The sequence below is a fragment of the Salvelinus fontinalis genome, chromosome 42 (assembly GCF_029448725.1).
Source record: "Salvelinus fontinalis isolate EN_2023a chromosome 42, ASM2944872v1, whole genome shotgun sequence".
In the NCBI taxonomy this organism is placed as follows: domain Eukaryota; kingdom Metazoa; phylum Chordata; class Actinopteri; order Salmoniformes; family Salmonidae; genus Salvelinus; species Salvelinus fontinalis.
Genome location: NC_074706.1, coordinates 18,737,196 through 18,764,757, shown reverse-complemented (window position 1 = coordinate 18,764,757; position 27,562 = coordinate 18,737,196). Strand labels below are relative to the sequence as shown.

At 43.4% G+C, this 27,562-nt stretch overlaps 2 protein-coding genes and 1 pseudogene across 6 annotated transcripts in view; all 3 read right to left on the bottom strand.

The window, feature by feature from the left end:
* Nucleotides 1-258: 258 nt before the first annotated feature.
* On the bottom strand, nt 259-22,145 carry LOC129841394 (zinc finger protein 184-like). Of its 5 annotated transcripts, XM_055909654.1 has the most exons (6): nt 7,560-10,128; nt 7,014-7,138; nt 5,852-6,841; nt 2,711-2,851; nt 2,210-2,321; nt 259-2,069 (listed from the first exon to the last, which is right to left on the bottom strand). In XM_055909654.1, exons 4-6 carry the CDS (start codon nt 2,777-2,779, stop codon nt 1,216-1,218), a joined length of 1,035 nt encoding a protein of 344 aa, XP_055765629.1. In that variant the 5' UTR covers nt 2,780-2,851; nt 5,852-6,841; nt 7,014-7,138; nt 7,560-10,128; the 3' UTR covers nt 259-1,215. The 5 variants fall into 5 exon arrangements, with proteins under 5 accessions (XP_055765629.1, XP_055765630.1, XP_055765627.1 ...); XM_055909655.1 differs by lacking the exons at nt 7,014-7,138; nt 7,560-10,128 and adding an exon at nt 20,714-21,314; XM_055909652.1 differs by lacking the exons at nt 259-2,069; nt 2,210-2,321; nt 2,711-2,851; ... (1 more) ...; nt 7,014-7,138; nt 7,560-10,128 and adding exons at nt 12,296-14,235; nt 15,536-15,647; nt 17,109-17,273; nt 20,393-20,478.
* On the bottom strand, nt 18,376-20,398 carry LOC129841397 (oocyte zinc finger protein XlCOF20-like; annotated as a pseudogene).
* An 83-nt stretch (nt 22,146-22,228) lies between the features above and the next one.
* The window catches only part of LOC129841382 (uncharacterized), a 28,733-nt gene continuing 23,399 nt past the window's right edge, over nt 22,229-27,562 (bottom strand). Inside the window, exons 8-9 of the mRNA XM_055909631.1 lie at nt 23,360-23,642; nt 22,229-23,248 (exon numbers count right to left, since the gene is read on the bottom strand). Coding sequence (XP_055765606.1) covers nt 22,595-23,248; nt 23,360-23,642 — 937 coding nt within the window. The 3' untranslated portion in view covers nt 22,229-22,594. The remainder of the gene's footprint in view (nt 23,249-23,359; nt 23,643-27,562) is intronic.

The following is a 27,562-nucleotide window of genomic DNA, read 5'->3' as shown; positions in this document are numbered from 1 at the left end:
TAGAGGGAGTACAGGAGGGGCTGAGGATGCACCCTTGTGGGGCCTCCGTGTTAATTATCAGTGTAATGGATGTGTTGTCGTCTACCCTCGCCACCTGGGGGAGGCCCGTCAGGAAGTCCAGGATCCAGTTGCAGAGGAAGGTGTTCAGTCGCAGGGTCCTTAGCTTAGTGACGAGCTTGGAGGACACTATGTTAGGTGTTAAGCTTGTGTTAAAAATGCTTAAAATACCAAAAATAAATTGTGTTGAATTTCTTTATCTTTTTGTTTTTTTTTTCTTCAAAAAGTTGTTTGGTAAATAAAAATGGTACAGAACAAAAATGTGTAGCTTACCCTGTTCTGCAGCTCAACTTACCCCATACCCGGGGTAAGTTGTGCCAATAGCTTGTTAAAAAAAAGTGGCCTATGTTTTCAAAACTGTAATGTTTAAATACATTCAGATTATTTCCAGGGATACACAACATCCTGAAATATACTGAACAAAAATATAAAATGCAATATGCAACAATTTCAAAAAATGTCCTGAGTTACAGTTCATATACGGAAATCCGTCAATTGAAATAAATTCAATAGGCCCTAATCAATGGATTTCACATGACAGGAAATACAGATGTGCATCTGTTGGTCACAGATCTCTGTGTATTCAAATTGCCAACAATTAAAATGCAATTGTGTTTGTTGTCCGTAGCTTATGCCTGCCCATACAATAACCCCACCGCCACCATGCCAATTGCAAGCTCCCTGAATGTATGAAATGGCTCAACTTACCCCACTCTACCCTACTTTTAAAAACAATCTGTGACAAGTATAATAACTTCTCACTATGTTCTCACTTTACCTTTTCTGGACATCTGGTACCCTCCCTTTGATAAAAAAATACATTTTTAGAATACTTTGTAAAAGGTTCAACATCACTACTCTACCTCATCATACTCATTCTTTCCTCAGTTCACCTCATCCAGCTCCCTACTACATTTACAATTGGCTCATTCATCCCCCTCCTCTCCCCTGTAACTATTCCCCAGGTCGTTGCTGCAAATGAGAACGTGTTCTCAGTCAACTTACCTGGTAAAATAACGGTAAAATAAAATAAAAATCCAAAACCAACAGAATTAACTACAAACTAACTAGTATTACATTACATGTACATGGGCCGTGTGCATTTTCTGCTGGTGTATCCTGAGGTAGCTCCTCTCTGAGATCCTCTTCTCGCAGTGCCTACAGCCTTTCTCCTGTGTGGACCTTCAGGTGCTTCTTCAGATGGTGCTGGTGGGAAAACCTCTTCTCACACTGGGGGCAGCTGAACGGTTTCTCCCCTGTGTGGACTCTCTGGTGCCTCTTCAGGTTGGACGAGTCGGAGAAACTGGCCCGGCACAGGTGGCAGCCGAACGGTTTTTCCCCTGTGTGCATCCTCTGGTGGATCTCCACCTGTTTGGGGAAACTGAAAGCTTTCCCACAGAATGGACACAGAAAGCGCTTCTCTTTGCCACCGGATCTACTAATAGAGTTACTATTACCGTCATTTGTCAATGGGCTTGTGTAGCCATTTAGTGTTGAGGCACTGGCATTGTCTGAAGTCTGGTTTAACATCAGGAGAGTGTGAGGAGGATGAAAGCCAGGGAGTGTCTGTGTTGTCGCAGGGTCCATGTTCCAGTTGATAGATCCTATAGAAGGCAGGCTGAAGGCAGCATCTGTTAGGGGGTTAACCTGAGGCGCCATCAGTCTCTCTGAATCACAACTATAGGAGCAGGATGGAGCATCGCTAGCTGAGTCTGTATCTGTTCTCTCCTGCTGCATATATACACCTCCTCGTCCCCGCAGACCAAATCTACGCCTTGCCCTGGTCTCATCCAGTCTGTTGTCATGTATACTAAGTTTGGTTGTTGTTTTGTGTTCGACAGTCTGTTTCTGGTTGTGGTTAACAGCGTTGTTCCCCAGCCCTGAGTTGAGGACGCTGTCCCATCCACCGGACTCCACTATGTCACCTCTGGTCCTTGACTGCTCAGTGGCTGGACCGGTCTGGGAATCCAAGATGGATGCCCAGTCTCCTCTGTTAGCCTCTAGCCAACCACCTGTATGTTTTTGTATGTAAACATAAGTTGTATTGATAAAATTTTATGAATGAAGAAAAATAAGAACACATAGCCAGGTGCATCACTATTCCCATTGAATATCTATTACTGTATGTAGGCTATATGTATTTCTCCCTTACCTTGCTCCCCCATCTTTAGTCCACTCAGCAGATCAATGCTCTCTGGTCCATCTTCTATTGTCTCCTCTTTGACCAGCAGCAGATCAGGCTTCCCATCCTCCATGTCTACTGACTGTAAGAGATACAGAGTGAGAGGATGTTGGATCAAGAAATCTGATAGGATCACCATCTGATTGGGAGCATATTTTGATTTGGCAATGAGGGATTGCTGAGTACTATGCAAAAGTGTTAGTTGATTTTACTACTTGACACTCTTTCATGGCTTGAACATTGCAAAGACATGGTCTCACACTAAATTAATGAAGACCTGGGCCCGGATCCACAAAGAGTCTCAGAGTAGGAGTACTGATACAGGATCAGTTTCCCACCCATCTACATAACCGTATTCATAATTATCTAAAAGGCTAAACTGATCCTAGATCAGCACTCATTCTCTGAGAGGGTTTGTGAATACAGGCCCTGACCTAATACCATACAGACAGTAGTTCACAGTGGGCTCACCTCAGTGAGACTATGTGTGGTACTGTGCAGCTCAGGAGGAGGTGTAGTCTGGTTGTCCTCCATGATCATGATCCCCTCAGGGTCCCCCAGACCCTCCTCACACCCCTCCTCCTTCACCAGCAGCAACTCGGGACCCTCCTCCTGGAAGAAACAGGTGATACAGACAAACCCACTTTCAACATGGAGCGTTTACCCATCCTCACTACGTTTGAGTTCTATACTGTAGTTACAGAATGACTTAATTGTTGTTAAACCCATCATTGTGGACATAAATATGATGTGGGTAAATAGTCAGCTATGATAAGTCAAAAGTCACAATGCCTGGATGCAATATTTTACACAGGAATATTCAACACTGAAATCTGTTACTCTCGTTATTCCAAATGCATCTGTGGATCTTTTCTGCTGACAATAAATTAAAATCAAATCAAATATTCACATGCGCCAAATACAACAAGTGTAGCCCTTACTGTGAAATGCTTACTTACAAGCCCTTAACCAACAGTGCAGTTCAAGAAGAGTTAAGAAAATATTTACCAAATAAACTAAAAGTAGAAAAATTATAAAAAGTAACACAATAAAGGCTATAAAAAGGGGGTACCGGTACCGAGTCAGTGTGCAAGGGTACAGGTTAGTCGAGGTAATTTGACATGTAGGTAGGGGTGAAATGACTATGCATAGATAATAAAACAGCAAATAGCAGCAGTGTACAAAACAAATGGGGGGAGGGGGGGGTTAATGTAAATAGTCCGGTAGCCATTTGATTCATTGTTCAGAAGTCTTATGGCTTGGGGGTAGAAGCTGTTAAGGAGCCTTTTGGTCCTAGACTTGGCGCTCCGGTACCGCTTGCCGTGCGGTAGCAGAGAAAACAGTCTGACTGGAGTCTGACAATATTTAGGGCCTTCCTCTGACACCGCCTGGTATAGAGGTCCTGGATGGCAGGAAGCTTGGCCCCAGTGTTGTATTGGACCGTACGCAATACCCTCTGTAGCACCTTACGGTCAGTTGCTGAGCAGTTGCCATACTAGGCCGTGACCAGTTAGGATGCTCTCGATGGTGCAGCTGTAGAACTTTGAGGATCTGGGGACCCATGCCAAATCTTTTCAGTCTCCTGGGGGGGAAAAGGTTTTGTTGTGCCCTCTTCACGACTGTCTTGATGTGTTTGGACCATGATAGTTTGTTGGTGATGTGGACACCAAGGAACTTGAAGCTCTCAACCTGCTCCACTACAGCCCTGTCGATGTTAATGGGGGCCTATTCGGCCTGCATTTTCTTGTAGTCCACGATCACCTCCTTTGTCTTGCTCACATTGAGGGAGAGGTGGTTGTCCTGGTGCACCACACTGCCAGGTCTCTGACCTCCTCCCTATAGGCTGTCTCATCGTTGTCGGTGATCAGGCTTACCACTTGTGTCATCAGCAAACTTAATGATGGTGTTGGAGTCGTGTTTGGCCACGCAGTCATGGGTGAACAGGGAGTACCGGTGGGGACTAAGTACACACCCCTGAGGGGCCCCAGTGTTGAGGATCAGCATGGCAGACATGTTGTTGCCTACCCGTACCACCTGGGGGCGGCCCGTCAAGAAGTCCAGGATCCAGTTGTAGAGGGAGGTGTTTAGTCCCAGGGTCCTTAGCTTAGTGATGAGCTTTGTGGGCACTATAGTGTTGAACGCTGAGCTGTAGTCAATGAACAGCATTCTCACATAGGTGTTCCTTTTGTCCAGGTGGGAAAGGGCAGTGTGGAGTGCAATTGAGATTGCACCATCTGTGGATCTGTTGGGGCGATATGAGAATTTGAGTGGGTCTAGGGTATCCGGAAGAATGCTGTTGATGTGAGCCATGACCAGCCTTTCAAAGCACTTCATGGCTACCAACGTGAGTGCTATGGGGCGGTAATCATTTAGGCAGGTTACCTTCACTTCCTTGGGCACAGGGACTATGGTGGTCTGCTTCAAACATGTAGGTATTATAGACTCGGTCAGGGAGATGTTGAAAATGTCAGTGAAGACACTTCACGGTCTGGCATGCTTTGAGTACATGTCCTGGTAATCCATCTGGCCCCATGGCTTTGTGAATGTGGACCTGTTTAAAGGTCTTGCTCACATCGGCTACCGAGAGCGTTATCACACAGTCATCCAGAACAGGCTGGTGCTCTCGTGCATGCTTCAGTGGTGCTTGCCTCGACGCGAGCATTAAAGGCATTTATCTCGTTTGGTAGGCTTGCGTCACTGGGCAGCTCGCATCTGGGTTTCCCTTGGTAGTCCGTAATTTTTTTTAAGCCCTGCCACAGCCGACGAACGTCAGAGCCAGTGTAGTAGGATTCAATCTTAATCTTGTATTGACGCTTTGCTTGTTTGATGGTTCGTCTGAGGACATAGCGGGATTTCTTATAAGCTTCCGGGTTAGAGTCCCGCTCCTTGAAAGTGGCAGCTCTTGCCTTTAGCTCGATGCGGATGTTGCCTGTAATCCATGGCTTCTGGTTGGGATTTGTACATACTGTCACTGTGGGGACGGCGCCGTCAATACACTTATTGATGAAGCTGATGACTGAGGTGGTATACTCCTCAATGTCACTGGATAAATCCCGGAACATATTCCAGTCTGTGCTAGCAAAACAGTCCTGTAGCGTAGCATCTGCATCATCTGACCACTTCCGTATTGAGCGAGTCACTGGTACTTCCTGCTTTAGTTTTTGCTTGTAAGCAGGAATCAGGAGGATAGAATTATGGTCAGATTTGCCAAATGTTAGGCGGGGGAGAGCTTTGTATGCATCTGTGTGTGCAGTAAAGGTGGTCTGGTTTTTCCCCCTCTGGTTGCACATGTGACATGCTGGTAAAAATGTGGTAAAACAAATGTAAGTTTGCCTGCATTAAAGTCCCCGGCCACTAGGAGCGCAGCTTCTGGATGAGCATTTTCTTGTTTGCTTATGGTTGGTTGAGTGCAGTCTTAGTGCCAGCATCGGTCTGTGGTGGTAAATAGAAGGCTACGAATAATATAGAGAACTCTTGGTAGATAGTGTGGTCTACAGCTTATCTTAAGGTACTCTACCTCAGGCGAGCAATACCTCGAGACTTCTTTAATATTAGACATTGCATACCAGCTGTTATTGACAAATAGACACACACCCCCGACCCACGTCTTACCAGATGTAGCTTCTTCTCTGTTCTGCCGATGCGTGGAAAATCCTGCCAGCTCTATATTATCCATCTCGTCGTTCAGCCAACACTCGGTGAAACATAAGATATTACAGTTTTTAATGTCCCGTTGGTAGGATAATCTTAATCGTAGGTCATCAATTTTATTTTCCAATGATTGCACGTTAGGCAGTAGAACGCATGGCAGTGGGAGTTTACTCGCTCGCCTACGGATTCTCAGAAGGCAGCCCGACCTGCGCCCCCCTTTCCTCCATCTTTTCTTCACGCAAATGACGGGGATTTGGGCCTGTTCCCGGGAAAGCAGTATATCCTTCTCATCGAACTCGTTAAAGGAAAAAGCTTCTTCTAGTTCGAGGTGAGTAATCGCTGTTCTGATGTCGATAAGTTATTTTTGGTCATAAGGGACGGTAGCAGCAACATTATATACAAAATAAGTTCAACAACGCAAAAAAACGAACAAAATAGCAATTAGGAGCATGTAAAAATTCAGCCATCCTCTTCGGCACCATCTTAATACCTACTAAATTGAATTTCAAACCTAAACGAAAAGGACGGGTCTGTGTGAATCGGAAGGTGCCATCGACGTGGACACTGAGTCGCGATCCCTGACTCTACACATTTTGCGATGGGGTGGAGAGAAATGTTTGCAGTTTTGAATATGATGTGAGAGTGACGAACAAAATCAATGGGGGCCCCCTGGTTGGTAATTTGACCATGATCACTACAAGTTTAGATAGCTGGCTGGACTAACTTACCAATCTTAAAAATGTTAGCTGATGTGGGCTAATTGAGCAGCAGTCAGTGACTGACATAAGATTAACTGCTGATGCACAACCAAATTTCGTAATATATATATATTACAGGGTGCGCTACTCCGGCAGCTGCTCCAGTCTGGATGTCTCCGCTGTGCCGTGGGTCTTCCTCTCCTTCAGACCTCTCCTGCTTGACCCCAGGACCTGCAGCCTCTACATCTGCAGACTGACACAAGAGGAGAGGAGGTTATTATCGGTACATTAGTAGACTCGGAAAACAATATCATAGGGAAGTCTCACAAGCTCCCCATTGGCAGATAAATAAGGATGTACATGTAAGCAAGTGAACAGGCCACATTTCCTGTACTTAAAATGTTATGTCACACTATGACACTAACCTCGATCACGATAACATGCTGGGTTGAGGTTCCACTCCCCTCATCTATAACTATGGGTTGGTCATTTCTCCACACATTGTGTCCCGCTGGCTTCACAAAGCTCCTGTGGCCTCCAGTGAGATGTCCTTCATGTAAGAGAGGGATTGGGGGGGAAAGGGTGGTTAAGTTAGGTACTGTCAATGCTCAACGCTATTTGTATACTATTGACCGTCTACAATTGGCAAGGATGTAAGGTAACACTTCTTATAACTTCTTGATACACAATTTATTGATCGATGTATTATCTGCCATGCTTCACATTGTTTTCATTGTATATAATAATATGAAATTCAGTACATCAAGAATCTGGTTAGAATAGTTTTTGTCTTTGTGCAATAATTTGTTCTTAATTGACCTGCCTGGTAAAATAAAATAGTGCTTTGTAATCAGGGGCTAGTATTGCATACTATCCAGCAACTGACCAAGACCCAATTCCAGATAACACATCGGAACATATGCGCTGAAGGGAACTGGGCGACAGGTCCCGCAGCCTTCTGCAAAAAGTACCTCTTGCCATTCCTCTGTATCGACCAAGGATCTTGACACTACTGGGACGACTGGCGAGGACGCGCTCTCTCGTTGTCCTCTCTGCGCGCTCCTGTTCCAACTTCAGTTCCAGTAGCTGTAGTTTCCTCCGCAATGTCCTGTTTTCTTTTTGGCTATGAGTTATTTCCAAACGAAACACTGCATAGTCGTCGTCTACGAGTTTACAGATATCTGCCACGGCTGCATTCGCTAGCACCTCCATGATGGAGGCTATTTGAGTGTGAAAAACCATACAGTTAGTAACGTTAGCCATTGTTAGCAGGTACAGTAACTAGCCTTACCTAGATAACATATATCAACCAAGTCCTCTCCAACGCGAATTAAATATTACATGGGGGTAAGTATGTGATGCTTCGCCGTTAAATTAGTCATATTTTGAGTTCCATGTCGTTAATAATCGTCTAAATAACAATAGAAAACGCTCAAGTTTAAATTGTTCTTGGTCACTGTTTACTTTCGTTTGCACTTTAGAGAAAGGATATTATTGGTTGGCGTCATGGCTCTAAGGGCGTGGCAAATAAAAAGGGTGTGCGTGCTGTTCATTGACTTACGGTAATGTTTATTACGTTACACATCAACGTAGTCATGATTAGTATATTTCAATCATTTTCTCTAGCGTACACAGCTAAAAAGTCATTATCGCTGAACTCTGCCTATTTCTACAATTTCTCTAAACATTGATTTTAAACCTAACCTTAACCACAACACTAACATTATGCCTAACCTTAAATTAAGTCCAGAAAGCAAATTTTTATTTTCATGTATTTTTATGATGTAGACAATTTTGACTTTGGCTGTGTTATCTAGTGAAACCCCTTTCAAACTCAGAGCAGTAAATTACCTAAAAAGAACGGCTGGCTAGATCATATCGGTGGCAAGAACAGAACCCTATATGTTCGAAGGAAATTCTAATTCTAAATACGCAAATAAATGGGGCTTTGTACATTCTGATGGGTTTTATACTGTTTAATAAAACTTCAAACAAAATCTGTAATATAGTGGTCACTTTGAATGCAGCGTTTGACATAACGAATTAAAAAGCCAGGGAAGGTCATTGTGACAGGGTAGGAACCAGTGTTGGTCAGTGTTTCCCAGTGGACCCTAATTAACGTTACATGAAATGTTTCGCTTACTGTCGCTGAAATATTTATGCTTTGCCTGTTCCTCTTCGATTTAGGATATACCGTTGCACAAACATGCTGATCTCGGCCTACACCAGGTATCCGGCTAGATAGCTACGTTTTCTCTGACTAGGTGCGATGAGCATGAGCTAATACGATTTATTTTAACCACACCTTGCTAAGAAAAGACAAACTAGCTGTTTGCAGACAGTAAGATACACAAACGAATAGTGAAATGATAGAATGCATTGACCATGCAGACTGTCATTGCAAGTGGTAGTTGTGACTCGTGGTAGCAGCAAAACATGCTCTCCCTTGAGTGACACCGAGTGCAGGGCTTGGTGTGTGTGGAAGGAGAGGGAGACAACTCAAGTAGCAAACGGAATAAACTATAAAAACACTGGCTTAACACGACCGTTATACAAGTAAAAAGCCAAACTACTGGTATATAGTAAAATATAATATTCCGCCTAGCCCTACTTTACATGATCACTATAATATTTCAGCTAAAGAATGGTTCCCAGATATTCTCTGTGTACATCTCAAGACACACTGCTACGATTTCTCCCCATTGTGGACACTCCTATGTCTGATAAGGTTACTCAGGCGGGAGAAGCTCTTGTAACATAGTTTGCACTTGAAGGGCCTCTCATTGGTGTGAATGGTCTGGTGCTGCTTCACATATTTCACCTTAGCAAAGCGCTTACCACACGTGGGGCAGGCATACGGTTTGTCGCTGTCCGTCCTAATGCTCAGCCTCCCACGTTGTGACCCAATGACACCAGAAGAGGTAGAAGCAGGAGCCACCACCCTCAGGTGGTTAGTCTTTGAGCTCCCTCCTTGACCTTTAGCCATTGTTTGGGTGTTGTTGGGATTATGTGCTGTGTTATAGGCTAGGTACCTCTTGTGGTGAACACCCATCCTGACCCTGTCTGTATTGGTGGGGTAATCCTGAGGTAACTGAGGAAGGCTAGACCCAGGCTTTCTATGAACCCAGACCCCACCAGGTGGGTCTCCCACCATTCCCTGTGAAAGCTGAAGCCCAGGGTGACCTGCTCTGTTCATCATGGATACTGTGGTGTTTGTATCAAAGGAACAGGAGGGTCTATTTCTATCAGCCCCAGGCCCTGCTCCATCCCTACACTGAGACTGCGAAGAGAAGGTTCTGGGCTGCAGACTGGATCCCTGACTGGAGCCTCTGTCTCTCTGATGACCACCAGGACTGAGGTTGTTCAGTCCACCTGTCCCCTGGTTGTGTTCTGTGTGGTGGTGGAGTGTCTGTCCCTTACGGTTCGGTCCTGGTTCCAACTCGGGAAGGAAGCGTGATGGCTCCTGATCCAGGGTTCTGATCCGGGGCCAGGGTTTGTGACCAGCCACTTCAGAGGTCCAGTCTCTCCTGCCAGCAACACCGGATATCAGCAGGTCCTCATGGACTGCAGACTGTAAACACAAATTGTACAGAAGAGAATGTAAAGGTTTATATAAGAAACTCTTTGCTGTACACACAGAAACATGATATTATAAATGTTAACCACAGTCAAGCCCATCTTTAACACTGTGATTCAAGTACCTAACAATATGGAGCCATTGGAGTTTATTATAGAAAATGTCCATCTGCGTTGATTCAAGAATTAAGTATAATGTTTTGGTTTTAGCCTGAGATAAGGGAAACTCAGTCCCTGCAATGATAAAAAAAATAACCAAGTCAATCAGCACAGAGTCAATTTTGTATTTAACCTGTTATGGCTGGGGGCGCTGTTGTCACTATTTATGGTAATCGTGTAATTTTTGAAACGGCTTCCTACAAAATTCTTGATCGTACAATATGCATATTGTTATTATTATTGGATAGAAAACAGTCTATAGTTTCTATAGGAGTTGAAATTTTGTCTCTAAGTGGAACAGAACCCATTCTACAGCAATTTCCCTGACATGGAGTCAGATTTCAGAAATTTTGGCCACTGTTCTGGAGTCAGTTTTAAGGCCAATGTTATTCCTATGAGTATACGGACACTGCTTACGTCTTCCCCTGGAGGCCTTTACGTGATGACGATTTGAATGGGGTCGATTGCGCAATCACAGGCACTATAAATTAAAAAACCCTGTAGGTAGGAGCTCCTTTCCAGCTGCGTCAGGACATCGACCTGCTATTTTTCCAAGCGTTAGTTTAGCCTGTTATATTTCTCCGGTCATGTTTTTACTCGTTATAGGAGTTAAAAACATCATAAGGTAGTTAATTTAAAGCGTTTTATAGCAATTTATATCCGTTTAGTGCGATTTTGGGACATTTATTTCTGAAACGCTGTGAATCGTTGGGCACGCTTCCAGTTCATCCCGAACGCAGTTGGCATTTCCACATGGCAAGAGGACAGCTTTCCACCAAAAGACGATTAGACCCAAGAAAGGATCCTTTGCCCAAGATACTGATGGAAGAACAGCTCAAAGTAGGAAATTTTTATTATGATAAATCGTGTTTCTGTCGAAAAATGTTAGTGGCTTAGGACGCCATGTTTTTTGACGTAGCTTCGCTTGGCGCAAACTGTATTGAAAAGTAAGGATAATTTAAAAAATGTAATTCCGCGATTGTATTAAGAATTAAATTGTCTATCAATCGCTGTCCACCCTATATTTTTTAGTCACGTTTATGAGTATTTATGTATACGAGTAGATCACTGTCTAATATGGCGCACGGACATTTTCTCACCAGCTGGGCTACTTTTGTCATTGTGTAACCATGATTTTGGTGGCTAAATATGCACATTTTCGAACAAACTGTATATGTATGTTGTAATGTGATGTTACAGGGGTGTCATCTGAAGAATTCTGAGAAGGTTAGTGAAAAAAATAATATATTTTGGCGATGTTTACGTTATCGCTCTCTTTGGCTAGAATCAATGCTGGGGTAATGTTTGCACATGTGCTATGCTAATATAACGATTTATTGTGTTTTCGCTGTAAGACACTTAGAAAATCTGAAATATTGTCTGTATTCACAGGATCTGTGTCTTTCGATTAGTGTATGCTGTGTATTTTTACGAAATGTTTGATGATTAGTAGTTAGGTAAACACGTTGCTCATTGTAATTATTCTAGTCCATTTGTGACGGTGGGTGCAATTGTAAACTATGCCATCTACCTGAAATATGCACATTTTTCTAACAAAACCTATCCCATACCATAAATATGTTATCAGACTGTCATCTGATGAGTTTTTTTCTTGGTTAGGGGCTATAAATATCTTAGTTTAGCCGAATTGGTGATAGCTACTGGTGTTGGTGGACAAAGTAAAGATGGTGGATTATGCTAATGTGTTTTTAGGTAATAGATTTACATCTTTACATATTGTGTCTTCCCTGTAAAACATTTTAAAAATCGGACATGTTGGCTGGATTCACAAGATCTGTGTCTTTCATTAGCTGTATTGGACTTTAATGTGTGAAAGTTAAATATTTAAAAAAAATATTTTTTTTGAATTTCGCGGCTCTGCCTTTTCAGTGGGGGTGGGGGGGGTGTGCCGCGAGCGGCACCCTAGTCCTAGACAGGTTAATTTCAACGAAATGGTCATACTCACATAATGTGAATTACAGTACTTTTATTGCACAAAACAATACATGTGACAAGTAGAATAACTTCGCACTATTTACTTTTCTGTAAATCTGGTACACGTGCTTTGATGAAATTAATTTTAGAATACTTTGGAAAAGGTTCAACATTACATTAATAATAATTTATTACATTTCTATGGCGCTTTTCATAGAATCTCAATGCGCTTCAAGAGCAAAAAGAAACAAACAAGCGATATATCATGACGGGTCAACCAATAGCGGGCCAAGTCTTTGAAAGCGGCATCCTCCGAAAACGGAGAGGGTCAGTTCACGGCTTGAGCGAAGGGAGCTAGACAGAGGATGGTGACGAAGTCTTGCTGACGATCTTGTAGAGGGTAACTCTGGGAACCAGCCTGAATCTTATAGCCACTGGACGTCTCCTCTGTGTAGCAGCCACTGAGGTGATGCTCCAGCAGCTCTGGGCACCAGAAAGCTCACCGCGTTCGGTTCAGAATAGTAGCCGGTAGTCCTTCGTTACGAGCCCTCAGCACTAGTGGATTCCTCTAGCTCCCATTCCTCTCACGCGACTCATCAAATAATGTTCTTAAAAGATCTGGAATTGGCAACCAGGTGAAATCAAAAAAAGATGGTACTGTGTCCAGATGCATTTTGTAAACAAAAGCTAGCTAAGCCAAAAAGTGTTAAACGGTCAGTCAATCTGCAAATCCTTGGCTTATAAATGGTAGACATTTGCAATAAAAAAACTTGATGTTATTAAAAACAAAAGAGCTGATTTAAAAAATATATTAAAAACACCTCTATAACTAAATATGTCAAAATGTACACATTGCTTCACTACTTCATGTCAAGTAAACCTGAATAAAGCATTAAACAACAGGACAAGGTTGTCACTTTTCATTAGTGAAGTCTCTGTAAAAATGCTATCACACCTACCATATGATCTACTCTGCTTCATCATACTCATTCTTTCCTCAGTTCACCTCATCCAGTTCCCTACTACATCCTAAACTAACTAGTACTACATTTACATGTCATAATACTCGGGCTGTGTGCATTTTCTGCTGGTGTATCCTGAGGTAGCTTCTCTCTGAGAACCTCTTCCCGCAGTGCAGACAGGCGAATGGCCTCTCTCCTGTGTGGACCTTCAGGTGCATCTTCAGCTGGTGCTGGTGTGAGAACCTTTTCTCACACTGAGGGCAGCTGAAGGGTTTCTCCCCTGTGTGGACCCTCTGGTGTCTCTTCAGGTTGAATGAGTGTGAGAAAGTGGCCCGGCACAGTTGGCAGCCGAATGGTTTCTCCCCCGTGTGAATCCTCTGGTGGATCTCCACCTGTTTGGGGAAACTGAAGGCTTTCCCACAGATTCCATCTCCACTACTGTCATTTGTCAATGGGCTTGTGTAGCCATTTAGTGTTGAGGCACTGGCATTGTCTGAGGTCTGGTTTAACATTAGGAGAGTGTGAGGAGGACGAAGGCCAGGGAGTGTCTGTGTTGTCGCAGGGTCCATGTTCCAGTTGATAGATCCTATAGAAGGCAGGCTGAAGGCAGAACCTGTTAGGGGGTTAACCTGAGGTGCCATCAGTCTCTCTGAATCACAACTATAGGAGCAGGACGGAGCATCGCTAGCCGTGTCTGTGTCTGATCTCTCCTGCCGCATACAGACACCTCCCCGTCCCTGCAGACCAAATCTACGCCTCATCCTGGTTTCATCCAGTCTGTTGCCATGAAGACTAAGTTCGGTTGTTGTTTTGTGTTCAACTGTCTGTTTCTGGTTGTGGTTAACAGTGTTGTTCACCAGCCCAGAGTTGAGGACGCTGTCCCATCCACTGACCTCCACTATGTCGCCTCTGGTCCTGGATTGCACAGTGATGTCATCCCCTGAGCCCTTGGATGCAGCCGCCTGGGATACCAAGATGGCTGGCCAGTCTCCTCTGTTAGCCTCCAGCCAACCACCTACAGGAAGAGGTTACAAAATAGACTTTACAAACATGTCAGAGAAGTCTACATATGGAGTTTGAGTCAATTACCTGGTCAAGTTCCTAAATTATTTTTGCATGTAAATATAAGTTTCATTTTATGAATGAAGAAAATTAAGAAATAATTATAGCCAGGTACATCACTATTCCCATTGAATAACTATTCCCATTGAATATCTATTCTATTCCCTCTATTCCCAACGCTCTAACCACTATTCCTAGTGGTTAGAGCGTTGGGCCAGTAACCGAAAGGTTGCTGGATCGAATCCCCAAGCTGACAAGGTAAAAATCTGTCGTTTTGCCCCTGAACAAGTCCGTTAACCCACTGTTCCCCAGTAGGCCGTCATTGTAAATAAGTAATAATAAGTAATAAATAAATAATAATAAAATATTTTTTAATTTTTAATTTTTTTAAGTAGGCTATACACTCAGTGGCCATTTTATTAGGTACACCCATCTAGTACCAGTTTGGACCCACCTTTCCCTCCAGAATAGCTACAGATACGCTGTGGCATTCAAATGTTGCTTAGTTGGTATCAAGGAACCTAACGTGCCAGGAAAACATTTCCCACACCCTTACACTACCAGCCTGTAGCGTTGACACCAGGCAGTATGGAGCCCTGGACCCATGCTGCTTACGCCAAATCCTGACTGCCATCAGCATGAGGCAACAGGAACAGGGATTCGTCCGACCAGCCAATGTTTTTCCACTCCTCAATTGTCCAGTGTTGGTGATCGCGTGCCCACTGGAGCCACTTCTTCTTGTTTTTAGCTGATCTGAGTGGAACCTGGTGTGGTCGTCTGCTGCAATAGCCCATCCATGACAAGGACCGACGAGTTGTACGTTCCGAGATGCCGTTCTGCACACCACTCTTGTACTGCGCCATTTTATTTGCCTGTTTGTGACCCGCCTGTTAGCTTGCACGGTTCTAGACGTTTTTTTCACCCAGAGGACAACCACTGATTGGATGTTTTTTTTCTTGATCGCACATTCTCAGTAAACCCTAGACACTGTTGTGCGTGAAAAGCCCAGGAGGCCGTTTCTGAGATACTGGAACCGGCGCGCCTGGCCCAACGATCATACAACGCTCAAAGTCGCTTAGGTTACTCGTTTTGCCCATTCTAACGTTCAAACAAACAGTAACGGAATACCTCGGTGCCTGTCTGCCTGCTTTATATAGCAAGCCACGGCCACGTGAATCACTGTCTGCAGAAGCAAATCATTTTCGTGAACGGGATGGTGTACCTAATAAACTGTGTGAGTATGTCTCCCTTACCTTGCTCCCACATCTTTAGTCCACTCAGCAGATCAATGCTCTCTGCTCCGTCTTCTATTGTCTCCTCTTTGACCAGCAGCAGATCAATCTTCCCATCCACCATGTCTACTGACTGTAAGAGATACAGAGTGAGAGGATGTTGGATCAAAAAATCTGATATGACCACCCTGCTATGGAGCATCTTCTGATTGGGTAATGAGGGATTGCTATGAGTACTATGCAAACGTGTTAGTTGATGTGACTACTTGACAATCTTTAATGGTTTGATAATTGAAAGGCATGGTGCCACACTTAAGACAAAATGTATCCACAAACCATCTCAGAAAAGGTCTTAGGAGTACTGTTAAAACCTGTTTTAAGATGACAACAACAAAAAACAGCTCAGAGTTGTTTTTAGGATGATGTTAAGACACTGCCCAGACAGTCTGAGCCAGGAGTAAAATCAACTCATAAGTTTTCAGCTGGCAATCATGACAGTTTGAGGTACCGCAAAGGAGAGACCGTGATGATGCTTATTGACATTGGTTATTCCCCATCATTTGCAACAATCGCGATGAGGCATCGCCCGCTGTGAACTCTATAGCACGCTTCAGACAACCACAGTGAATGGGACTGTACATCAAATGTAATTTCCGACTGACGCGATCACTTTGCCTACTCTTATTTATTGCTTAAAATGTTGGCACGAATAACCTTTGCGACACATCTCCTTTGCATAGAGTTGATCAGGCTGCTGATTGATTGTGGAATGTTGTCTCACTCCTCTTCAAGGTACCGGAACGAAACGGTCCAAAACGGATCCTGCTCCTCAAATTAAACACTGGTTTTGGAATATTGACAAGTTCCAGTTGGGATACAAGTGCGCTCTGATCATCTCAATTCTCATTTTGGCCAAAAGAGTGTCCGACTCGAGTGATTGACAAGTGCTCACTCCATTAAAGGCTTAGGGCATATTTTTGAGCAGCTTTGATGTTAAGCTCCAAATGGATAATTTAAAAGAACATGTAGGTAATTAAGCATAGCATATGAAATAGACCTCGTGAAATCATTGTCAAACGCGCAAGAGATACTGTTGCATGTAGGTCTAGATCATTTGATTGATCATATAGAAATATCAACAAACAAAATGAACAACTCTAAAGCAATTGCCTGTCTATGGCGCAGGAACCACTGACTCGCTGCATTTTCATATTATCAAAACACCTGCTGATAACTCTTAACTGGTTAGGACATCTCATGAGGTCTCCTAAATATCTGTCGACTAGGTGGGACTCATGACTAAAGAGGTTTCATGCATCGCTTCTATTTTTACCCGTAAGAGTAGGAGTAAAATGTATCTTCTCAGCACGTACGACCAATTTTCTACTTTGAGTCGCTTTATGGATAGTGGCCCGAACGAAGTTTCAGAGTAGAAGTGCTGATCGAGGATCAGTTCACCACCTGTCTATATAGTCTTATTCATTACGATCTAAAAGGTAAAACTGATCCGAGATCGGCACTCCTGCTCTGAGACACTTTGTGGATACAGGCACTGACCTAATACCATTCAGACAGTAGTTTACAGTGGGCTCACCTCAGTGAGACTGTGTGTGGTCCTGTGCTGCTCAGCTGGTTCCTCTGTGGGTTCAGGAGGAGGTGTTGTTTGGTTGTCCTCCATGACCATGGTCCTCTCAGGGTTCCCCAGACCCTCCTTACACCCCTCATCCTTCAACAGCAGCACCTCTGGACCCTCCTCCTCCTGGAAGAGACAGGTGATACAGATTACACAGACATACACTCCCTCAGAGGTGTATCATACAAAGCCAGCTAGATCTACTCAGGGTTTCACAATCCAGCTCAGGCTTCATCAGTACTACAGCGGTGGATATTGCTCATCCGCCTGCCCGCTAACTCTAGCAGGCTTGGAACTGCGTAACACTGAAACATCAATCCATGGGTGGGTCAGTGCCACATTTTCATTTGTGCCGAAATCAAAATGAAGGAAAAAGTTATCTTGCAAATTCAGCAGGCTCTGGTGTGAAATAGGATTTTAGAAGTACCATCTTCATTTTATTACTTAGCGTTAATGCTGTTTTTGTTGTGCTTATCAATGCATGTGCACCTTTTTTTCCCACTCTTATCAATATATGTATTTGTCAAACAAAAGTTTTACTGTGCTGTGAAGTTTTAAATGCATTCTGTCATTACTAAATAATGTGACAGGTATTTTACTATTTGACACAAAAAATAACATTTGATTTAATAAAATATTGAAGTGTTCTTACTCAAATGAAGAGGTGAGGATGCATTCTTTGCGAGAGGGAGGTAATCTGATTTTAATTGGTCCTCAAGGAATGCTTACTAACAGGGACGTAAACACATTTTTTGTGGATATGGAAAATATCTAACACTTTACATATTGCGTTTATATTTCTGTTGTATATATAATTGTGGAACGAACAGCGGACTGAAGATGGGACGGTCAGGCATTTGTGCGGTTGAGTCCATTTTTTCTGTAACGTGGACTCCTAACAAGGCAATGAAACTTTGTAGCTCCTTGCTGAAACAAGCAACATGTTGTATTATGCCACCATTGACTTGAATGGGGACGCCGGTTCTATTCACCATATTTCTATGGCAGAACATGCAGTCAGGAGTGAAGGAGAGGAGAAAATGTGTGCCTTACAATGTGGCAGGCCAATTACCTTCATCCAAAATTCCATGACCGTCACTGCCGTAGTGTAGGTATATTTAGTAAGTGTATATTTGTTCTAAAGCGCTGTTGGGTGTATGCAGAATAGGGTGAGATCAGATGTGATGTATACTGAAGAGAGTCTCAATGAAAGTCTCAGAATGAAAAGTCCCATTTAATGTTTATTAAGCATAAACACGTTTTAAATACACCATATGAAAACCACCACATACTTCCGGCTCAACTACAAATCTGCATGGACTTGATGAAATGCATTCATTTTCTCATTAAAAGTGTCTTGAGGGAAAAAATTAAGCAGTTGAATGGAAGTAATGAAATAGACATTTGTGAATATCATATTGCCTACATAGTACAAACACTATGTAAGAGACTCATTAAGCTTATATATGTCTTTATATATCACACAATGCTTGAATAAAATATTCTACCCAGGAATATTCAACACAAATCTGTTATTCCCATTATTTCTATCTCTACTTTGCACATTCTTCCACTGCAAATCAACCATTCCAGTGTTTTACTTGCTATATTGTATTTACTTCGCCACCATGGCCTTTTTTTTGCCTTCACCTCCCTTATCTCACCTCACTTGCTCACATTGTATATAGACTTATTTTTCTACTGTATTATTGACTGTATGTTTGTTTTCCTCCATGTGCAACTCTGTGTTGTTGTATGTGTCGAACTGCTTTGCTTTATCTTGGCCAGGCCGCAATTGTAAATGAGAACATGTTCTCAACTTGCCTACCTGGTTAAATAAAGGTGAAATAAAAAAATATAAAAAAATTCCCATTATTCTGACAACCATCAAAAAGAACCTTCGTCTTTAAAGGAAGACTCAGCGCTATGAGGTTTCCACTATCAGAACTGCAGATATTTTGATGAGCGTGATGCTAGACTTTGCTCTCTCACAGTCACACAGAGTATCTGTGCATGCACACGGGTTCGCTTCACGTTGCTATAACGTGGTAGCTGTGGTACCAAAACCGCAGAGACGTTAAGCCTCATGTTTAGTTGTTGCGCAAATTGACCCGCTACTGTTATTAACTTTGCATGTATGTCATCTTGCTGAGTTTAGCTTTAATGCAGGGTTGGATTGAAATGTCAGAAGCTATCGAGTGGAATTGATTCTTTCGATGTTATTGAGTGGAATGGTTTTTCTTTTGGTGTATCCTGAGGTAGCTCCTCTCTGAGAACCTATTCCCACAGTGATTACAGGCAAACGGCCTTTCTCCAGTGTGGACCTTCAGGTGCATCTTCAGTTGGTGTTGATTGGAGAACCTCTTTTCACACTGGGGGCAACTGTATGGTTTCTCCCCTGTGTGGATCCTCTGGTGCCTCTTCAGGTTGCCAGCCTGGGCGAAGCGCATATGACACTGGGTACAGCTGAAGGGTTTCACCCCTGTGTGGACCCTCTGGTGGATCTCCAACTTCTGGGTGCAGCTGAAGCCTTTGTTACAGAACATTCAGAGGAACCGTTTATCTTTACTATTGCATGATGTTGCTCCCCCTCCCTGAGTCTCGGCTCTAGATCTGTCGTTTGAGTTCAATACCTGATCAAAAATGATGCGGCCGTGTGAATCGGAAGGCCCCATCGACGTGGACACTGGGTCGGGACCGCTGAACGTATGTAAAGGGGAGTGGGTTGTTTCTAAGCTTTCCCTGTAGTCTAAGTTGTCACTGGTGCTGCCCTGTGAGTGTCCTTCTCCTAACTTTGTCTCGTCTATATTCCATGTCAGAGGAGCGTCGCCTTCCACTTTCACAGTCACTTCATCTACGACCAGACCCTCCCCTTTCTTATCTAGGCACCCTTCACAGTATACAGTACTACTGTACAGGTTCCAGTCCCCTCTAGACAGATCAGTCTGTGTCTCTAAATCCAAGGATATGTTGCTAGGGTCCATCTCTGTGGTGTAAGAACAAGACGGATCATCACCTCCAGTGTTTAACACGTAACTATCTCCATAGGAATGAACCGTTCCCTGGCTCTGGTGTAATACCGATAAGTACTCTGAGCCGGGAGAAGGAGGACAGCCCAGTCTACCCAGACTCAGTCTCTTTGGGTCTGATCTGTGGTCAGATACTGTGTGTGAGAGTATTTGTGTTACAGTTAAAGTCTTGGTGTCTGTCTCTGACTTGAGGACGGCGTTCGGCGTTCCACTGACCTCCGTGATGCTGCGTCGGGCCCTTGGCTGGGGTGGTAGTGGGGTCCTCCGTGGCTACAGGGGGCTCTCCAGCTGCTCCAGTCTGGATGTCTCTGCGCTGCCGTGGGTCCTCCTCTCCTTCAGACCGCTCCAGCTTGACCCCAGGACCTACAGCCTCTGTATCTGCAGACTGACACAAGAGGTTATTACAGGTACATGAGTTGAATAGGATAACAATGGCATAGTGAAGTCTCACAGACAGAGAAATGCTGATGTACATGTAAGGAAGTGAATATCTGAGGGGAGCCTTTCTGAAATGTACTGTAACACTGTTACACTGACCTCTATCACGATAACGTGCTGGGTTGAGGTTCCACTCCCCTCATCAACAGTGATTGGTTGGTCATCTCTCCATGTATTGTGTCCCGCTGGCTTCACAAAGCTCCTGTGGCCTCCAGTGGGATGTCCTTCACCTGAGAGTGTGATTGGGGGGGGGGGTGGTTAGGTACTGTCAATGCTCAACGCTATATTATACACTATTGACAGTTTTTACACTAGAAATGTCAAGGATGTAAGGTGACACTAAGCATAACTTCTTGATATACTATTTATAGATGGATTGATTGTTACATGCTTCATATTCTTTTCAATTATAATAGGAAATGCAGTGAATCAAGATTCTGGTTAGAAAATGATTGTCTTTTTGCAAGTTAGTTAAGTAAGTAAAGTGGAGTTATTGTATACTATCCCAAAACTGACCAAGACCCAAATCTGGTTAACCTGTTGTTCACGCATCTGAAGTCACACGTGCGCAGATCGCCGCGCAGCATCCACATTCAGAAAAATGTACCTCTTGCGATTCCTCTGTGTCTGTCGAGAATCTTGACACTACCGGGACGACTGGCGAGGGCGCGCTCTCGCACCACCTTCAGTTCCAGTAGCTGTAGTTTCCTCCGCAATGCCCTGTTTTCTTTCTGTCTTTGAGTTATTTCCAAACGGATAACTGCATAGTTGTCGTCTACGAGTTTGCAGACCTCTGCCACGGCTGCATTCGCTAGCACTTCCATGATGGAGGCTATTTGAGTGTGAAAAAACATACAGCTAGCCATTGTTAGCAGCTAGCTAACGTTAGTTACCTATTAACAGATCTAACCACCAAGTCCTGTCCCCAACGCGAATTAAAAACTACCTGGGGTAAGTATGTGATGCCGTGTAGTTAAATTAGTCATATTTCGAGTTCCAGGGTGTTAATAAACGTCTAAATAACAAGAACGCTAAAGTGAAAATTGTTGTTCACTTCTGTTTACACTTCCTCAGTGGTTTGTAAATCGCGTTTTACAACCAAATTTATTGATGCATTACCGCCACCTACTGGACTGTGGACCAGAGCTGGATAAGGTCTGAAGTTGAACCCTATCCAATTAAACAATTCTCCCTATCGGAATACATCATTACCTTAAGGTTTTCTTAACAATTAAATTAAACTCGGCTGTTCAATACCATTATTCCTACTAATAAAACTGTCCCTTTCCCTCCCATATCGCTGTCACTGAAATAGGATGTGTTCCACTCTCTCCATCTACTGGCATTGATCACACTTCCCAGTCGGATGTTTCCCTAATTTCAAAGTGCTGTTGAGCCTTGTGTGTCCCAGTTTCAGTCTTGTGATTACGTCTTCCTCCCTTCTCTGTTGACCTGAGGATCTCCCCCACCTTTTCCTGGATCTTATACAGGTGTCTTCCCTTTCCCTCCCTGTTCCACCATTCTTTCCATGACAGTTTTTTTCTGATTGCTTAGGCACTATCTTTGAAACTACAGGCTATTTTTGCAAAACTCTACACACTAACCACCAAAACATTATACAATTCTTGCAAAACTCTTTACTCTTAAAAAAATGCTTTTGCATCAATTCAGTACACACAAACCACCTTTTGAATAAGCACACGAAGCACCAACTACGCACTGATAGTACAAATGAAAAACACTTATGGCTTTTACTTTTTCTGTGTGCAGGGCATAGCAGTTTGCAATAAAGTTTTGTCATACATGTAGTAAACACAGGTATCCAAATGTGTAAATTATGGATGTGTATTCCGAACATAAACTATCAATACAAATAAGGGGGAAAAGGTTTTTCCCTTCAATGTTCTAACACTCCTCAAACAACAAAAGCGCAGTAGAAGGAAAAACATTTGTGCTAGGAAAAAACAGAACAGAAGAAAATTAGGCTAAATCTCGCCGCCTTTGTGGGTCTGGCCATAAGACTTCATCCACATCACATGCGATGTTGTCTTGAGCTAGGCAGCGTGGAAAGTATCGCCTGGAGTCCCGTATCCAGGCCTGGCATGACCCCGGATCGATGTCTCCACAAGCCTCCTCCATTGCCTGTAGAAGGGGTATGCGTTGGTGGGGCTGGCGATCGTACACCTTCCAACGCCATGCAGAGAAGAATTCTTCAATAGGATTCAAGAACGGAGAGTATGGGGGGAGATTGAGTGCGATGAAAAGTGGGTGACCTGTGAACCAATTGCGGACCACAGCAGCCCGGTGGAAACTAACATTGTCCCAGATGATAACGTACCTGGGCTGCTCTGGCCCCTGGTCATTAGGGATTAGTCTGTTATGGAGGGTGTCCAGAAATGTGATAATGTGTGCAGTGTTGTATGGGCCTAGGATTGCATGATGGTGAAGGACGCCGTTTTGACTAATAGCCGCACACATTGTTATGTTGCCACCACGTTGTCCCGGGACGTTGATGATGGCACGGTGTCCAATGATATTTCTGCCGCGGCTCCTTGTTTTTGCAAGGTTGAAACCTGCCTCGTCCACATATATTAGCTCATGATGCACTGCATCTGCTTCTAGCTCCATGACACTCTGAAAGAGACAAAACAATGTAGCACAGTAGGAAAAGACAGGGATCAGTCAATATGATGTAGCACCATACACTTCCAGATCCAGTACCAGCGATAGGATAGTATAGCTTACCTGCACATATTCATATCTCAGTTGTTTTACACGGTCTGAGTTTCTTTCGAAAGGGACTCTGTACAGCTGCTTCATCCTAATTCTATTGCGTTTCAGTAGCCGAGACAGTGCAGAGAGACTCACTCTGTTGACGTTTTGGAATATGGTGTTATCTGCCATTATGTGGTCCTGCAGTTCTCTGAGTCTGATGCAGTTATTTGCAATGACCATATTTACAATGTGGGTCTCCTGCTCTGGGGTGAACAGTCGACCTCTTCCACCAGATGCTGGTTTTCTTGCAGTTCTGTAAAAACATTTGAATGGTTTTAGTGATAGATCCTTCTCATTATGAACGTACAGTACATATTACTGTACCAGTAAGACTACAGCACTTAGTCTCATTTCGAAATATCCAGATGATACCTGCAACAGTTTAGTGGCTCAGATTTGGTTGAACCCGTTGCCCAGTCTCCCTCATGCTCGTCCCATGGTTGACAACATGGGAACAGAGTGTTACCATGACAACATGGTCAACCACAGTCGCTCTGATTTCTTCAGTTATTGTGTTCCTGACTCCTCGTCCTCTCCTTATCCCCGTCCTACTTCACCTCCTCGTCCTCCTCTAGTTCTCACCCCTCTTACTCTCTTACTGTCCAATACTGGCCTCCATTGTTGTCCAAACCAAATGTTTACCTGTGGCCTATTTATAGTGCTCAAGCTCTGATTTGTAAGTGAACTCATTATCTAAAAGTGTTTTCACGTGGAAAGGCAATTGGCGAAATTGTGTAGCAATGTAGAGACCAATGTTTACAGTTTTGCTAGAAGTATGTTATTAAATTGCAAACTCAGTGTAAAGCAGAGAACGTGCATTCAGTTTGGCACACTTGGTTAAAGCATTGGCTACAAGTGTTAATGGTTTCAGAGATGGTGCTTCAAGAATCGCTGTTAGTGTTTAAGCATAAAAAAACACAAATCTCTTGGCCTCTGCTTTACTTAATAGAAAGGATCTTATTGGTTGGCGACATGACGTCATAGCTCAAAGGGTGTGGTTGAATGAAAAAGGTATGCACGCTGTCCTTTTAAAATGCAGAATTGCTTATTACATTACACATCAAATCTCCTATGATCAACATCTTTCAAGCTCAGAGCAGACTTGTTTAGAAAGAACAGAGTGTTAGCAAGAATAGAGTAGAAAATAATATAATTACTTTATTCCATCTACACTGAACAAAAATACGATTTACAGTTCATATAAGGAAATCAGTCAATTTAAATAAATAAATGAGGCCCTAATACATGGCTTGCACATGACTGGGAATACAGATGCATATATTGGTCACAGATACCTTTTAAAACAAAGTAGCGGCTGGTTCAGAAAACCAGTCAGTATCTGGCCACCATTTGCCTCATGCAGCGCAACACATCTCCTTCCCATAGAGTTGATCAGGCAGTTGTTTGTGGCCTGTGGAATGTTGTCCCACTCTTCAATGGCTGTGCGATGTTGCTGGATATTGGCGAGAACTGAAACACGCTGTCGTACGTGTCGAACCAGAGCATCCCAAACATGCTCAATTGGGTGACATGTATGGTGAGTATGCAGGCCATGGAAGAACTGGGACATATTCAGCTTCCAGGAATTGTGTACCGATCCTTGCGACATGTGGTCATTGCATTATACTGAAACATGAGGTGATGGCGGCGGATGAATAGCATGACAATGTGCTTCAGGATCTCATCACATCAGCAAACCATTCGCCCACACGACACCATACACGCTGTTTGCCATCTGGCCGGTACAGTTGAAACTGGGATTCATCCGTGAAGAGTACACTTTTCCAGCATGCCAGTGGCAATTGAAGGTGTGCATTTTGTCACTTAAGTCGGTCACGATGCCAGACTGCAATCAGGTCAAGACCCTGGTGAGGACGACGAGCACGCAGCTGGGCTTCCCTGAGACGGTTTCTGACCATTGTGTGCAGAAATTCTTCGGTTTCATCTGCTGTCCGGGTGGCTGGTCTCAAACAATCCCGCAGGTGAATAAGCCGGATGTGGAGGTCCTGGGCTGGCGTGGTTACACGTGGTCTGTGGTTGTGACGCAGGTTGGATGTACTGCCAAATTCTCTAAATTGACATTAGAGGTGGCTTATGGTAGACAAATGAACATTCAATTATCTGGCAACAGCTCTGGTGGACATTCCTGCAGCCAGCATGCCAATTGCACGCTCCCTCAAAACTTGAGACTTGTTGTGTTGAGTGACCTTTTATTGTCCCCAGCACAAACTGCACCAGTGTAATTCTTAATATGCCTCACCTGTCAGGTAGATGGATTATCTTGGCAAAGGAGAAATGCTCTCTAACACAGATGTAAACACGTTTTAGAGAAATAAGCTTTTTGTGCGTATGGACAATTTCCGGGATCTTTTATTTCAGCTCATAAAACATGAGACCAACACTTTATATGTTGCGTTTATATTTTTGTTCAGTGTACATCACCTCAGTATGTTAAATATTCAACTGACCTTGTTCTAGCCTAGGTTTAGTTTCTCTAAAAACATATTTACACAAGCCCGTTTCAAATGAAAAGTTAACAAAGGGGTTGTTGAGTGATACAGTGGCTTGCGAAAGTATTCACCCCCTTGGCATTTTTCCTATTTTGTTGCCTTACAACCTGGCATTAAAATAGATTTTTTTGGGGGGGGGTTGTATCCTTTGATTGAGACAACATGCCTACCACTTTGAAGATACAAAATACTTTTTATTGTGAAACAAACAAAAAATAAAACAGAACTTGAACGTGCATAACTATTCACCCCCCCCCCCCCCAATGTCAATACATTGTAGAGCCACCTTTTGCAGCAGTTACAGCTGCAAGTGTCTTCGGGTATGTCTCTATAAGTTTGGCACATCTAGGCACTGGGATCTTTGCCCATTATTCAAGGCAAAACTGCTCCAGCTCCTTCAAGTTGGATGGGTTCCGCTGGTGTACAGCATTCTTTAAGTCATACCACAGATTCTCAATTGGATTGAGGTCTGGGCTTTGACTAGGCCATTCCAAGACATTTAAATGTTTCCCCTTAACCACTTGAGTGTTGCTTTAGCAGTATGCTTAGGGTCATTGTCCTGCTGGAAGGTGAACCTCCTTCCCAGTCTCAAATCTCTTGGAGACTGAAACAGGTTTCCCTCAAGAATTTCCCTGTATTTAGCGCCATCCATCATTCCTTCAATTCTGACCAGTTTCCCAGTCCCTGCTGATGGAAAAACAGGTGTTTTTGGGGTGATGAGAGGTGTTGGGTTTGCGCCAGACATAGCGTTTTCCTTGATGGCCAAAAAGCAAAATTTTTGTCTCATCTGACCAGAGTACCTTCTTCCATATGTTTAGGGAGTCTCCCACATGCCTTTTGGCGAACACCAAACATGTTTGCTTAAGCAAGGGCTTTTTTCTGGCCACTCTTCCGTAAAGCCCAGTTCTGTGGAGTATACGGCTTAAAGTGGTCCTATGGACAGATACACCAATCTCCACTGTGGAGCTTTGCAGCTCCTTCAGGGTTATCTTTGGTCTCTTTGTTGCCTCTCTGATTAAAGCCTTCCTTGCCTGGTCTGTGAGTTTTGGTGGGCGGCCCTCTCTTGGCAGGTTTGTTGTGGTGCCATATTCTTTCCATTTTTTAAACAATGGATTTAATGGTGCTCCATGGGATGTTCAAAGTTTCTGATATATTTTTATAACCCATTCCTTATCTGTACTTCTGCACAACTTTGTCCCTGACCTGTTTGGAGAGCTCCTTGGTCTTCATGGTGCCACTTGCTTAGTGGCGTTGCAGACTCTGGGGTGTATATATACTCAGCTCATGTGACACTTAGAATGCACACAGGTGGACTTTATTTAACTAATTGTGTGACTTCTGAAGGTAATTGGTTGCACCAGATCTTATTTAGAGGCTTCATAGCAAAGGGGTTGAATACATATGCACGCACCACTTTTCCATTTAAATTTTTTTTTTTAAACAAGTAATTTTTTTAATTCACTTCATCAATTTGGACTATTTTGTGTATGTCGATTACATGAAATCCAAATAAAAATCGATTTAAATTACAGGTTGTAATGCAACAAAATAGGAATAATGCCGAGGGGGATGAATTATCTTCTTACCCCAAGACATTTCACATGATAACTATATGTCAGCTAAAGAATGGTTCCCAGATATCCCCTGTGTACATCTAAAACCA